Source organism: Maniola jurtina, chromosome 8, assembly GCF_905333055.1.
Source record: "Maniola jurtina chromosome 8, ilManJurt1.1, whole genome shotgun sequence".
NCBI classification, from domain to species: Eukaryota; Metazoa; Arthropoda; class Insecta; order Lepidoptera; family Nymphalidae; genus Maniola; species Maniola jurtina.
Genome location: NC_060036.1, coordinates 5,016,670 through 5,030,546, shown reverse-complemented (window position 1 = coordinate 5,030,546; position 13,877 = coordinate 5,016,670). Strand labels below are relative to the sequence as shown.

At 36.1% G+C, this 13,877-nt stretch overlaps 1 protein-coding gene across 4 annotated transcripts; it reads left to right on the top strand.

Annotated features, from left to right (window-relative positions):
- The first annotated feature begins 1,121 nt into the window (after nt 1–1,121).
- LOC123867664 (arylsulfatase J-like) lies at nt 1,122–12,696 on the top strand. 4 transcript variants are annotated; one of them, XM_045909836.1, is made up of 9 exons: nt 1,122–1,250; nt 1,486–1,631; nt 3,737–3,841; nt 7,472–7,631; nt 8,187–8,413; nt 9,427–9,532; nt 10,860–11,012; nt 11,311–11,973; nt 12,426–12,696. In XM_045909836.1, the coding sequence occupies exons 3-9, from the start codon at nt 3,740–3,742 to the stop codon at nt 12,638–12,640; spliced, it is 1,626 nt and encodes a 541-aa protein (XP_045765792.1). In that variant the 5' UTR covers nt 1,122–1,250; nt 1,486–1,631; nt 3,737–3,739; the 3' UTR covers nt 12,641–12,696. The 4 variants fall into 4 exon arrangements, with proteins under 4 accessions (XP_045765792.1, XP_045765793.1, XP_045765790.1 ...); XM_045909837.1 differs by lacking the exon at nt 1,122–1,250 and having other exon boundaries at nt 1,268–1,497; nt 1,575–1,631; XM_045909834.1 differs by lacking the exon at nt 1,122–1,250 and having other exon boundaries at nt 1,268–1,631.
- The last annotated feature ends 1,181 nt before the right edge of the window (nt 12,697–13,877 follow it).

Sequence of the window (13,877 nt, the reverse complement as noted above, 5' to 3'; positions counted from 1 at the left end):
ACTCCTTCGCTTTTATTTGGATTTCTGTGCCTGCGCCATACCAGTCAAAGGAACACGCGGGGAAACCTCCCCCCTGCCAGGTTATATGCCATAATATCCCCGAAGAAAAATTGTTATCATCCATGTTACTCGGGCACACCGACCTGAATACTGCTCTTCCCCTTTGGACGTATCCAAAAGGGACCAGCAACACCAGGGCACACTGGAAGGTTACCTGGCGGCTGACACCCCAGCTAAGTAACTAGTTTTAAGGTTTAAACCCACTCTAGTAATGACGGTCATCACTAGATAAGAGTGATGTATGAGTTGTCTGACGTCATAATATTGTAATCGACTATGTTGGTGTATAATATTATTATTATTATGTGTAGTAAATAGTTTATAAAATATGTCATTGACCTCTATACAAATATTATAAATGTGAAAGCATGTCTGTCTGTCTGATACCTTTTCATGGCCCATCATTTAACCGATTTTGATGAAAATATGTGATATAGAGATAAGTAGTTTGTAACTCGGTGAAAGATAACTCAGGCTACTATTTTTTTATAATTTGGCATCATCTATAATTTGATAATCGAAGAGAAACTTGATCGAATAAACCGGTGTTACGTCTTGGCTACGTTGGCTACCATTTTGCATACTTATATAAAATAAACGGGCCAAGTGAGAGTCAGACTCGCGTACTCGGGTATTTTTCCCGACATTTTGCTCGATAAATTAAAAACTATTTTGCATAAAAATAAACAAAAATCTGTTTTATAATGTACTGGTAAAGCTCTTTCAAATGATAGTAGCCCATTTGGTATAATAGTTATCTTACTTTGCAAATTGAAAATACTAATTGTTATTTGTTCATGTTTACATTTTAATTTATTTTTGTGATGTAACCACAAATTCACGGTTTTTGGATATTTTTCTTAACTTACCTCCTGCCAAATTTTATGATTCTAGGACAACGGAAAGTAACCCTTTAGGTTTTCTCGACAGACACGATAGACGGACAGACAGACATACATACAACAAAGTGATAAGGATTCTGTTTTTCCTTTTGAGGTACGGAACCCTAAAATCGATTTAAAGGCACTTGATGACTGGTCAGTGTAGTTGTGTCGTCGTTATTTTGTTGATGTGTGTTTTGTTTAAAAAATTATAAAAATTAAAATATATAAGTGTTATAGATAATATCACGTGAGATCACTGAGCTGTTGGTGCAATAAATTGACCATCGAGCTGTAATAGTGTCAAATGTTAGTGATATGGACCAGCATCTCAGCATATAATATTATTATTATCTAAATGTTATCCATTTAATAGATAGGTATTTCATTATGTACTGTAGAATTATATGGCGAAGTAATTAATGTACAGAAGTTCAACAGAGCGGAATTGACGAATATAACTTCTTTATGACTTAGTAATTACATTATTGTCTGAATGAAGTATCTCTCTTTTTATTGCAAATAGTTACAAGTGCTGTTAAAGTTCCTCTTATAGGTAGTCCTTGAATTTAATGATTTTTTAATTAATGCAGTGAATTTATAATTAAATATTGCGTTGCTTTTCAATATTAGAATTTCAACAAGAAAATAACTACGGAAAATCTCAAAGTACAAGCAAAACAAAAGCAAGTAAGTAAATGTTATTTTTTTCCTATTTTTCTAAATAAATTTAAATTAAAAACAATAGCTTATAGAGAGACTTTTTATTTTTACGCGTTTCATGTCTTGAACTGCATAAAGAAAACATTTTTAGGGTTTCGTACCTCAAAAGGAAAAACGAACCCTTATAGGATCACTTTGTTGTCCGTCTTTCTGTCGTGTCTGTCTAAAAAACCTATAGGGTACTTCCCGTTGACCTAGAATCATGAAATTGGGCAGGTAGGCAAGCCTTACGGCACAAGTAAAGGAAAAAATCCTAAAACCGTAAATTTGTGGTTCAATCACAAAAAAATAAAATGTGTTTCATGAACAAACTTAGTAAGTATTTTCAATTTCCAAAGTAAGACAACTATACCAAGTGGGGTATCATATGAAAGGGCTTTTCCTGTACATTATAAAAAAGATTTTTATTTATTTCAATGCATAATTGGTTTTGATTTATCGTGCAAAATGTCATAAAAATACCCGAGTACGGAACCCTCGAAGCGCACTTCATAATATTAGTATGGATTACATTTTAAAACGAAGATCTCCCGTTATTTACCAATCTTTCAATAAGCGACAAATTCTAAAGAAATTGTCCTAAGTAGCGCACTTAGTGGCAAATGAAATACAAAACATGTGCCGACCTACCCAATGAAGTATTATTTTAATACGGTCATTGAGACAAACTTGTTATTTTATCATTTATTTCCGGCTTATCAGATTACATTTTCTAAATCATAATGCTTATCGAAACCATATTCTATCTCAATTACATGTTGCCTCAGGCAACAATTTTGTCTGTTATTATCAAGTGATCCAATTCGACGGTACCTTTTAAAGATTGGTAGGTACATTTTCCTTAAACTTGTATACATTCTCCTATAGCTATAGTGGGTAAAGCTAGTGGTAGGTTACTAGTAGTAACTAGTATTTGATTCAAGAAAATTCAAGAGTTTATTTTTATTCCAAAAACAATATAATTTCTAACTTAGGTTGAGCATACTGAAATAAAAGTATTTAATAACCATAATATCCAAATATGTATTAATGTTTTTATAGGTTGTAGAAAAAAATACCGTTCAAACTATATAGCTGAACACTAATAATAGGTAAATAGTGAGAAGTAAATAAATCACGTACACTATAACCAATGTCTAGGCATGGTAAATGAAATGAAATAACACTGCTCGAAATCAAAAAGAATAATAATGAAAAAATTAAGTTTTGTAAAAATTTTGAAATGTGGTATATTGTATAGTCGTCGTCGTTCGATACTCTACAGCCACCGATGACTCTCACACACAGAAATCTAAATAAAATATCTATGCTCTCACACCACCCGTGTCCCATTCTCTCCTATAGTTAGGAAAAATAATACGTAACTAGTTTTTACCCGACTGCGGCCAAGTTTAAAGGTGGGTTATGTGCTTGGCATTTAGATACCTATGGCGGACCTCTAAGCTCCGCCCTGCCCTACCAATTACATCACAATGGATTTACTTCAAAGAGAATGTGAGATGTGACGAATTGTGAATAGCTACGTGTTTTTGTAACAATGAGTTCATAAAACTTGGTAACACGCTGCCCCTGTTAGGTCACCATTGCTAATGTTATAATTAATGATCAGATAATTTCGATAGATTCCTTATCGGAATTATTGGACTTACAGAGTGTAACCAGAATACTCGCAAAAACTTAGCGTACTCTATTATTATACTACCTAAACACAATCCAATATCAATAACCTTATTAGATATATTGCCTTATTTTGTAGTTTTAGTGATTTAGTATTTTTCAAACCCGCAATGTATAGCGTGCAAAATTGGAGTCAGTGCTCACCTACGACGCGGCATTGACTCCGAGTGGCCTACTTACGCAACGTTCGTTACCCTCTAGCGTCAATCAGATGTTTTATTTGCAATATATTGTGAACGTTTAAAATACAGGATTTTTTTATTTATTTTTTCACAATGTTTTGTGATATCTTATCGGTAATCATCAGTACTATCATCTGTCTCCGTTTTTACTAGCGTTCTAGTTACACCCTGTATAATTAAATATTAGATATATGTATTAAATATTTTTTTCAGGAAATGTTCTCTAAATACATGCTATTACTATTTCTCATCCTGGTATCCAGTATGGAGGGAGACGCAGATCGTCCAAATATCGTCTTTATTATAGCGGACGATATGGTAAGAATTTTTCTATTCGTTATTTTATTTACTGTTTTTCTTCATCAATATGGGAAGGTCAATTTGGCTTCTAGGTATGTTATTGTTCTGGCTCAATTATTGTGGATAATATTCGTCAAGCGTTTCATAAAACCGCGTTACAAACTTGCAAACTGAAATCGCTGTAAAACTGCTTATAAAGATAAAACTGACTTTCACATCTGCATGCCTGCAGCTCATTGCATGCGTCGCGAGATGTGATCATACATGCTAATAGTGATTATGTAAAAGAATTTACTCATACAAAACTTGTATACTATTATTTGTATAATATATCAAACTGCTTTTAGGTAGGTAATAAAATAAACATTGTAAAATTGGTTCGTGTTAACTAGGAAAAAAAACTGGTCAAGCGCGTGTCCGAACACGGATTAGGTAGGGTTCCGTAGCCATGCTAGTAGCTACAAACTTTGGCGGTCATTATTTCATCATTAGGGGTAGTTTTTTTTTTCAAAAATCCGGCCAAATACGTGTCAGACCCGCGCACCGAGGGTTCCGTAATCGGGTATTTTTCCGACATTTTGCACGATAAATAAAAACTGTTATACTAAAAAATCACTTATATCACATGGAAGTAAAGTTCTCTTGCACATCCTCAACCAGAGACTTCGGCACTTTTTAGACTGGCAGATACCTCAAGAACAAGCAGGATTTGTGAAGGGCAGAGGCACCAGAGAGCAAATTTTGAACATCAGACAATTGATCGAGAAGTGTTACGAGTTCGATACACCAGTTGTGCTGTGCTTCGTCGACTACAGCAAGGCCTTCGACTGTGTGAACTGGCAGCATTTGTGGAGAGTGCTTCTAGAACTTGGCGTCCCAAAACACCTCGTAGTCCTTTTGCATTCCCTCTACTATAACAGCTCTGGGGTAGTAAGGGTAAATGGCAGCACCTCAAAGCCGTTTTGTTTCGCAAAAGGTGTACGCCAGGGTTGCATACTGTCTCCCGTTCTTTTTAACATCCACGGAGAGTTTATTATGCGTGAAGTGCTATCGGACTGGGAAGGGGGAGTTAGTATCGGCGGAGAAAGACTAACAAACTTGCGATACGCTGACGATACAACTCTGATAGCATGTGATGAACAAGAAATGACAGCTCTCCTGAAGAGATTGGAGACGGTGAGCAACGCTCTGGGGCTCTCTATAAATAAGTCTAAAACCAAAGTTATGGTTGTGGATAGGTCAGGTAAGCTGGATCTCAGCGGCACTACGGGCCTGGAAATGGTTGAGGATTTTGTTTACCTAGGTTCCAACATAAGCAACCAGGGTGGCTGCGAGCAGGAAGTCCGCCGTCGCATCGGCATGGCAAAGAGCGCCATGGCTCAGCTTTCTAGAATATGGAAGGACAAGAACATATCCCAATGGACAAAAATGCACTTAGTGAGAACTCTTGTATTCTCCATATTTCTTTACGGAGCTGAGACGTGGACTCTCAAAGCTGCTGACAAAAAAAGGATCGATGCTTTTGAGATGTGGTGTTGGCGACGCATGCTCAACATATCATGGACTGAACATCGAACCAACGTCTCAATACTTAACAAACTTAAGATAAAGATGAGGCTAGCTAACATCTGTCTGCGGAGGACTCTTGAGTACTTCGGTCACATCGCAAGGAAGAACGCCAGCAATATTGAAAAACTCATGGTCACTGGTAAGATCGAAGGAAAGAGACCCCGCGGACGTAGCCCGAGACGTTGGTCAGACCAAATAAAAGAAGCGGTCAACACACCCATCTGTGATGCAATCCATGCGGCAAAAAACAGAGTGAAATGGAAAAACATCGTAGCAAGGATTGCGTCAAAGGGGAGCCACGATCCTCAAAATTGAGGAAGCGACGCAGGAAGAAGATACTAAAAAATAAATAAAAATCTGTTTTAGAATGTACAGGTAAAGCCCTTTCATATGCTACCCCACTTGGTATAGTTATGTTACTTTGAAAATTGAAAATACTTATAATTTGTTCATGAACACATTTAATTATTATTTTTTTGTGATGGATCCACTTTCCACAAATTTACAGTTTTCGGATTTTTTTCTTTACTTGTGCTACCTAGCTGCCAAATTTCATGATTCTGGGTCAACGGGAAGCACCATATAGATTTTCTTGACAGACACGACACACGGACATACGGACAGACAGACAGACAAACAGACAGAAAGTCTGACAGACAGACAACAAAGTGATCCTATAAGGGTTCCGTTTTTCCTTTTGAGGTACGACCCTAAAAATGCCTAAGAAACTTCATAATGATTTTAAAATAGCAATTCATAAGTTAATATAATTCGAGGGACCAATGTTTATCGACTCTTGCTTTTCATACTCAGGAGAGCAATGACCTCGTATTCAGGAGGTATCTTGAATTAAAAAAAATATATGCTTTTAGAGCGGAAATAGGTTTTTATAATTGTGCTAATAAGACTACAGCTCTTATAGTTTATTTTTAAAATGGCCGTGAGATAGACAGACGGACGGAGAGTCCGACTATACGAATCTTTAAAGGTTTAAATTTATTACGGTACCCTAATAAAATGTGGTGACATTTTTTTGTTAAAGCGTTTTTGTAGCCCAATATCCTTTAAAAACTAATTGACCGCAAACGTTTTCCGGTTACATTTCTCAAGTATTTGGACTGAAATAAATGGAAAACTCTACGTCAATACACCTTGCAATATATGAAACTGCGTGTAAGAATAAGTAAAATCTTCAAAAAAATTGTATTAAGTATCAGTAGGTATGTACTTAATATGCGCAATGCTTCATTTTAAAAGAAAGTTACAAGGACCATAGCTTCATTTGTTATTCTTATCTTACTTTTAACTTCAGGTCAGATTGCATTGAAGATCTAATTCGGAATAAATGAATAAAAAACCGATGAAATGCGGGTCGGACTCGCACACGTAGGGTCCCGTATCATCGTAGGTGCAAGAAATAACACTTTTTTGCATGTAAATAATTTTTAATTACATATCAAAAACTGCGAATCCGATAGGAATCTCTCCTTCTGACGCTCTAACCACTAATCTATGGCATCGTGTACTGGCAGTAACGATATTTGTGACATTATGTATGTTCACTCAGTACTAAAGCAACTGTTAATGCTATCTAGTAGCGTTTTTCGATGTAATTTTTTTATTAAATATGTACCTACCTATTTGTTGTTATAGTAGCAATTATAGCAGCAATAGAAATACTTTCGCATTCTGTGAAAATTTCAATTCTCTGTCTTGAGCCGTAGGCAGAGAATTCTGCTTATCTTCTGACCGATTACAATCAGACGGACGACGGTCAGCGGAGACTTAGCAATAGCAATAGCTGAGTCCCGTTGGCACTTTCCGGAACGGAATCCTGAAACCAACACTTAGGCCTTATTCGCACGAGAGCTTTTTTAACGTCCGTTAAAAAAGCTTTCAAAATAGGACAAATGCTTTCCTAAGTATCTGTTCACACGTCAACGCTTTTTTAACGCGCACTTTATATTGTCAGCGCAACGCCAGGTTTTAACGCAACGCTTTTTTGACGCTCGTGCGAATTAGGGTGTCTAGCTGTAAATAAAACTGGGAAACTGTACTTAGCATGTATTGACATTGCAGGGTTGGGACGACGTGAGTTTCCACGGGTCGGATCAAATTTTGACGCCCAACATAGACCTACTGGCTTACACGGGGGTCGCGCTCGAACGGTATTATAGCCACTGCGTCTGCACACCCTCACGCTCGGCTTTACTTACTGGGAAATTTGGACACGTTACAGGTTTATATAATAACTAGCTTATGCCCGCAACTTCGCCCGTGTGGATTACGCAAACAACCCCCTATTTTAACCCCATAGAGGGTGAATTCTCAAAAAACCTCTTCTTATCGGATGTCTACGTCCATAATAGCTATCTGTGTGCCCAATCTGATCCATCCAGTATTTTGAGCTGTGCGTTTAAAGATCAGTCAGTCAGTCATATTTTCCTTTTAAGTAATTATTTAGATATTTTTTTTTATAAATAGAATTGTTTGTAATGGATGTCGCCTGAGGATCATATTTATATATAACTATGTAAAATGCCACAAATCTTCTATTATTATCTATGCATAATTACTTATAATAAGTTGTATGAAATAAAAAGAATGAGAACGTGAACGTCTGGGCAAGTGCATCTCTATTGTAGTTACAAAGTTATAATAAATGAAGTTAAGCACATTGGAAATGCTTTTCTCTAAACAGAGATTTCTTCCAGCTTCCTGCTCAATATTCTGCTTATGTACTTAATCCTATTTATATTGCAAATATTTGTGAAATGTCCAAATAATGTCGCAGGTATGCAAGGTTATCCGCTAACAAATGGCGAGGACAGAGCGTTGCCGATAACTGAGAAGATTATGCCACAATACTTCAAAGAACATGGATATGCTACACATTTGGTTGGCAAATGGCATGTTGGGCAATCGCGTGTGGAATATTTGCCCACATCGAGGGGTTTTGACTCGCATTTTGGCCACAGAGGCGGCTACATAGATTATTATGAATATGATTTGTTGGAAACGGTGAGTTTTAAGCGTAGCGTAACATCAAATACCTATATTTTTAGGCTAGTCGTTTTTTGATTAGCGGCCGTATTCACAATCATTAATTACTATGAGGTCTCACAGTGCGCTCGAACGCATAGTGTAGGTTCCACCAATCAGATCATTGCAAATTGACGTGACACAGCAATCTGATTGGTGGAACCTACACTATGCGTTCGAGCGCATTATGAGACCTCATAGTAACGTTTGTGAATATGGGCATTAAACCTGGTAGTAAGTTATGATGCAATCTAAGCTAACCTGAAAGGGGTATGGTAGTTTTTATTTAACACATACCCCTTTGGTTTCTACACGGCATCACGGCACGTTTGGCAGCACGGCTTTGTCGGTAGGTTGGTAACTAGCCACGGCCGAAGCCTCCCACCAGATTAAGTAGTTAAGGCATTTAGATTTTTTTATTATTATTTTATTATTAAGTAGTTCATTTTACACCACGCAAATATTATAAATAAATAAATAGTATAATAAATAGAGAGATTAGAAAATAGAGTTTAAGTACACAAGCTACCTATAAAATACATAGTAGGTAGGTATACGATACTGTGATTTAAGCAACTCTAGTGTTTAACGTATGAGGATTGAGAACTACTTAAGTTACTCATATTGTTAGCATGTTGATGCCGTAGCAGAAAATAAAATTTATATCAACTAGCTGATACCCGCGATTTCGTTCGCGTGGATGTAGGTTTTTTAAAATTCCCATGGGAACTCTTTGATTTTTCGGGATAAAAAGTAGCCTATGTGCTATTCCAGGGTATAATCTATCTCCATTCTAAATTTCAGCCCAATCCGTCCAGTAGTTTTTGCGTGAAGGAGTAACAAACATACACACACACACACACACACACACACACACACACACACACACACACACACACACACACACACACACACATACAAACTTTCTCCTTTATAATATTAGTGTGATGCACATGTGTTATAAACGTATTTTCATATTGAAAAATTCCCAGTGGAATATAGGAGATGTTTCCGGATACGACCTGTTCCGGAATTTATCAGTCGCTTGGGACGTCCAAGGGTACATAACGGATGTTTACAATGAAGAAGCTAAAGCAAGTGAGATCATTTTATTGCCATCATAACTTGCTTTAAACAATGGTTAATACTAATTCATTGATGTGAAATCTGATAAGCATCGGAAAATCACGTGCTAGCACGACGCTTGGAGGTCTATGTTTGAATTAACAGGGCTCTCTCCGTCACTCGTTTCATACAATCGTAGTTCCAATTTCATTTGAATATTAAGCAACCAAAGTACATGAAATTTTGCAGACATATTCGAGAAACTAATATCTGTGTCTGTGGTGTTTTAGATTTTTCTAAAAATATGTAGTTTTAAAATTACAGAGGCTCAAAGATTTGTATGAAATTTTTTAAGACCGCGTAACTTTGAAACCGAATATTTTTACAGAAATCAGGAAAACCACAGACATAGATATTAGTTTCTAGAATATGTCTGCAAAATTTCATGGACTTTGGTTGCTTAATATTCAAATGAAATTGGAACTACGATTGTATGAAACGAGTGACGGAGAGAGCTCTCCATGCGATGTTATTCGAGGACAGGATAATTCTGTAATATTAATTGCTAAGTAGTCATGGTACCTGCCGATGATAATAATTATCTCATTATTTCGCAATGCTTGTCTTTGAATAACGTTTTCCTGGTATAAATAGAGGGTTTGCATATCATGTATAGGTACCTACTTAACTAATATTCAACCTCGTAACCATCTCGTAACCACCATCTAACCTCCTAGTTTGTAACTGGTCAAGGATAAACACAAGCATAACGATTTCGTATTTTTGTGGAAATAAATGGCCATCAGACTAGTGTCCACTAGAAATAAAACTTGCATAAGTTAAAAATAAATAAAAATCATTGACGGATGAAAATTATGAAAAAGTCATTAAATAATTCATATCTCCTAAACTACTATTATATATCGCTGAACATACACAGAGCAGCAGCATCTTATACCAGCAGTGGTTTGGATACCCCTGCTGGTATAAGATATTTAAATTTTTCTTTTAAACGTCACATCTCCGGCCAACCTGCCCGGCTAGCATGGGCAGTAGATAAAAATTATATCCCCCGATTATATCTACTGATGTCATAGAAATCAGTGGATATAATCGGGGATATAATTTTTATCTACTGCCCATGCTAGCCGGGCTGTAGGTATATAGAATTTAACTCCTTCAACTTTTAGGGCCGGGGCACATATTATTATGGCGGAGCGCAGCGCAGAGCATTTTTCACAGTCAAAATATTATCGACATTGTCCTCATTGAAATATCTAAAATCAATTGTGTTGATAGATCATTCAGTCAGCTTTTTCTTTTATATTTAGGCTGATTTAATATAAATTATTTTTTGCAGTTATAAAATCTCATGACATTACAAAGCCACTGTTTTTGATGGTGGCCCATAATGCGCCACACTCGGCCAATGAGCAAGCACCGTTGCAGGCGCCACCGGATGTTGTACGTGCTATGCGGCATATAGAGCTGCCTCAACGAAGATACTATGCCGGTAAGATTTTACAGGAACTTCATAATGTTATGTCACAGAGACCTTTGATGAGAAAATGGATTCTTTCTGACCTACATTTCCATATTTAAAAATGTTCTTAAGATATATAATAATTTAATTTTTCTTTGATTTATTACAGTAAGAAGAAGTTTTTTGCTAATGATATTAAATATATGTATTTTGTTTTTAAAAAAATGAATCACAATGTTGTGAACATTTCTATGGTAAAAAAAAATATTTAGATGTCCCTTAAATTTTACTATTTTAAAGTTTTAAAAATTAATATTCTTTGTTACAGCAATGGTAAAAAAACTTGACGACAGCGTAGGTGATATTGTAAGAGCATTATTAGAAAAAGGTATACTTGAAAACACCATAATAGTCTTTGTTTCTGACAACGGTGGCTTATCGTCACAGACGTGGGCAAATTATGCGTCGAATTGGCCTTTGAGAGGCCTTAAAACGACTCCTTTTGAAGGGGGCATTAGGGTTAATGCACTGATTTGGAGTAAGAATTTAACACAAGGGCAACATTTATGGAAAGGTTATATGCATGTAGCGGATTGGTTGCCGACACTTTCAAGGGCAGTTGACATTGTTCCACCAATAAACATAGACGGAATCGATTTATGGGAGAGTATTGTATCAAATAGTGCATCTAAAAGAGATTTGATTGTCGAGATCGATGATTATACAGGATTTGCCGCAATTATAAAAGGTGATTTTAAACTAATAACAGGAAATGTTATACCGAATTACAGCAACTATCAAGGTCATACACTTAGAGGTATTGCTGGAAGTGGTCCTTCATACGCAGACAGTATTGAAAAAAGTGTAGTGTATTCAGTACTTTCTAGTCTAGAGATTCCGTTCAAGCACATTGATACAAATCTTAGAAATAAAATAAAGATTTCATGCAATCTCGACACGTCTTCTAAAGATATTTGTTACTCTGGGAATGGTGAGTACGAATTAAACTTCAGCTGTAATAAAAATAAGTACTTAATCATGTTACCTTTGTTTTTATTTTATAACATACTAGAGGATGCCCGTGACTTCGTCCGCGTGGATTTAGATTTTATACATCCCGTGGGAACTGTTTAATTTTCCGGGATAAAAAGTTGCCTATTTCGATTACAGGGACGCAAGATACTTCGGTACCTTTCATACAAATCGGTTAAGTGGATGAGTCTTTAGGAATCCCGCGGGAACTCTTTGATTTTCCGCGATAAAAAGTAGCCTATGTCCGTCCCCGGGATATAAGCTAACTCTGTACCAAATTTCATAAAAATCGGTTCAGCGGTTGAGCCGTGAAAACGGAGCAGACAGACAGACAGACACACTTTCGCATTTATAATATTAGTATGGATAGTTAGGTATAAATCATACTAATAATTGAATTTTGCTTTCCAGGTACTATCTGTTTGTATAATATCAAAGAAGACCCCTGTGAATCGAGAGATATATCAGCGATCAATCCAGATTTAGTAGAAAAACTATATGCTCGATTACAGATAGAGACCAAAAGAGTTATACCGAGAATCAAACCACACGAATCGAATTTAAACGCTTTACCAAGTTTGCATAACCATGTATGGAATGTATGGCGGTCATCAGATACATCATGATATAATATTATGTATAATTATTGGCATAAGTGTTATTAATAAAGTAATCTTTTTATCGTTATATTTTTATTCCCCGAAAATCAATCGTTAGGTATGAAAATTTTAACCTTCAGGCATTTATAAAAAAAAACTATTAAGTATTTCAAACTTAGGAAGCAGTTGAAATATAATAATATTATATGCTTATACAAGGCATTAGGTATTACGCTGATAGAGTGCACAGTCATAGCGTACCATTTCGAGACTTACCTGTGTTCTTCAATTTTAGATTGGTACCTGAGGCAGTCCTCGCGTCACGCAAGTGTCAAGAATAACTGTACCAAGTTTCAACTCAATCGGATAAAGGTTAGGTCGGAAAACATTAATTTTCATGAACATAATATTGTATTCATTGTATTATGTTTATTCAGAAGATACATTTTAACAAGCGGCCTACAAAAATTAAATAGCAATGCTGTACCAAATAATATGTTCCTATACCGCAAGTCGATGATCGTAATTAATAAGTCGTGAAAAAACCCCAAATAGAGTAGGTGAGTACCTATCTATTTGAATTTTTGTTCAAACCCCTAAAAGCCAGTATAACAGTAAACAATCTAATAGCTCACACAGGCTGCGTAAGCGTAGACCATTGCGTTGTAATGTATGAAACTGTATGAAACATGGCACACCACTTGCGTAAAACGTGGACGTATGCGTAAACCGGCTGTGTTAGGGATTTACGCGCGTCACTACGCACGTGTCACGTGTACGCAATTGGTGTGAATCGGCCTTTAGGTGGGACTAACGATTTTCATGATTAATACAGATTCAGATTCTTGGGTCAGAGTGAGGGTAAGGGAGTTTGTGTCAACAGTGACTTTGTGGTGTGGACTGTGGCCTCATCCCGTACTCTTTTACGACAGATCGTAAACGTTGATACTTTTAGGCACCGAATAAATTTTCGCTCATCCTTTATTTTGTTGGTTTACCCATAAAACGGACTCAAGGATAGGTATTATGAAGTGAATTAGGTAAGTACTAAGTAGCTTTATTTTATTTTTATGATGTTCATCTATAGGTACTTTAATAGAATTTATAAGGTAATTAGTTATTAATTTAATTGAAAATGGTGGATCGTTTAAGATCTAAACTTACTAATTCAGACAATGGTAAGTTATTATTGCTGAATTTTAAAGTGTTTAAATCTCTTGAATTAAATCCTTTAAAAAATCGGTCATATATATTATGTGACCGT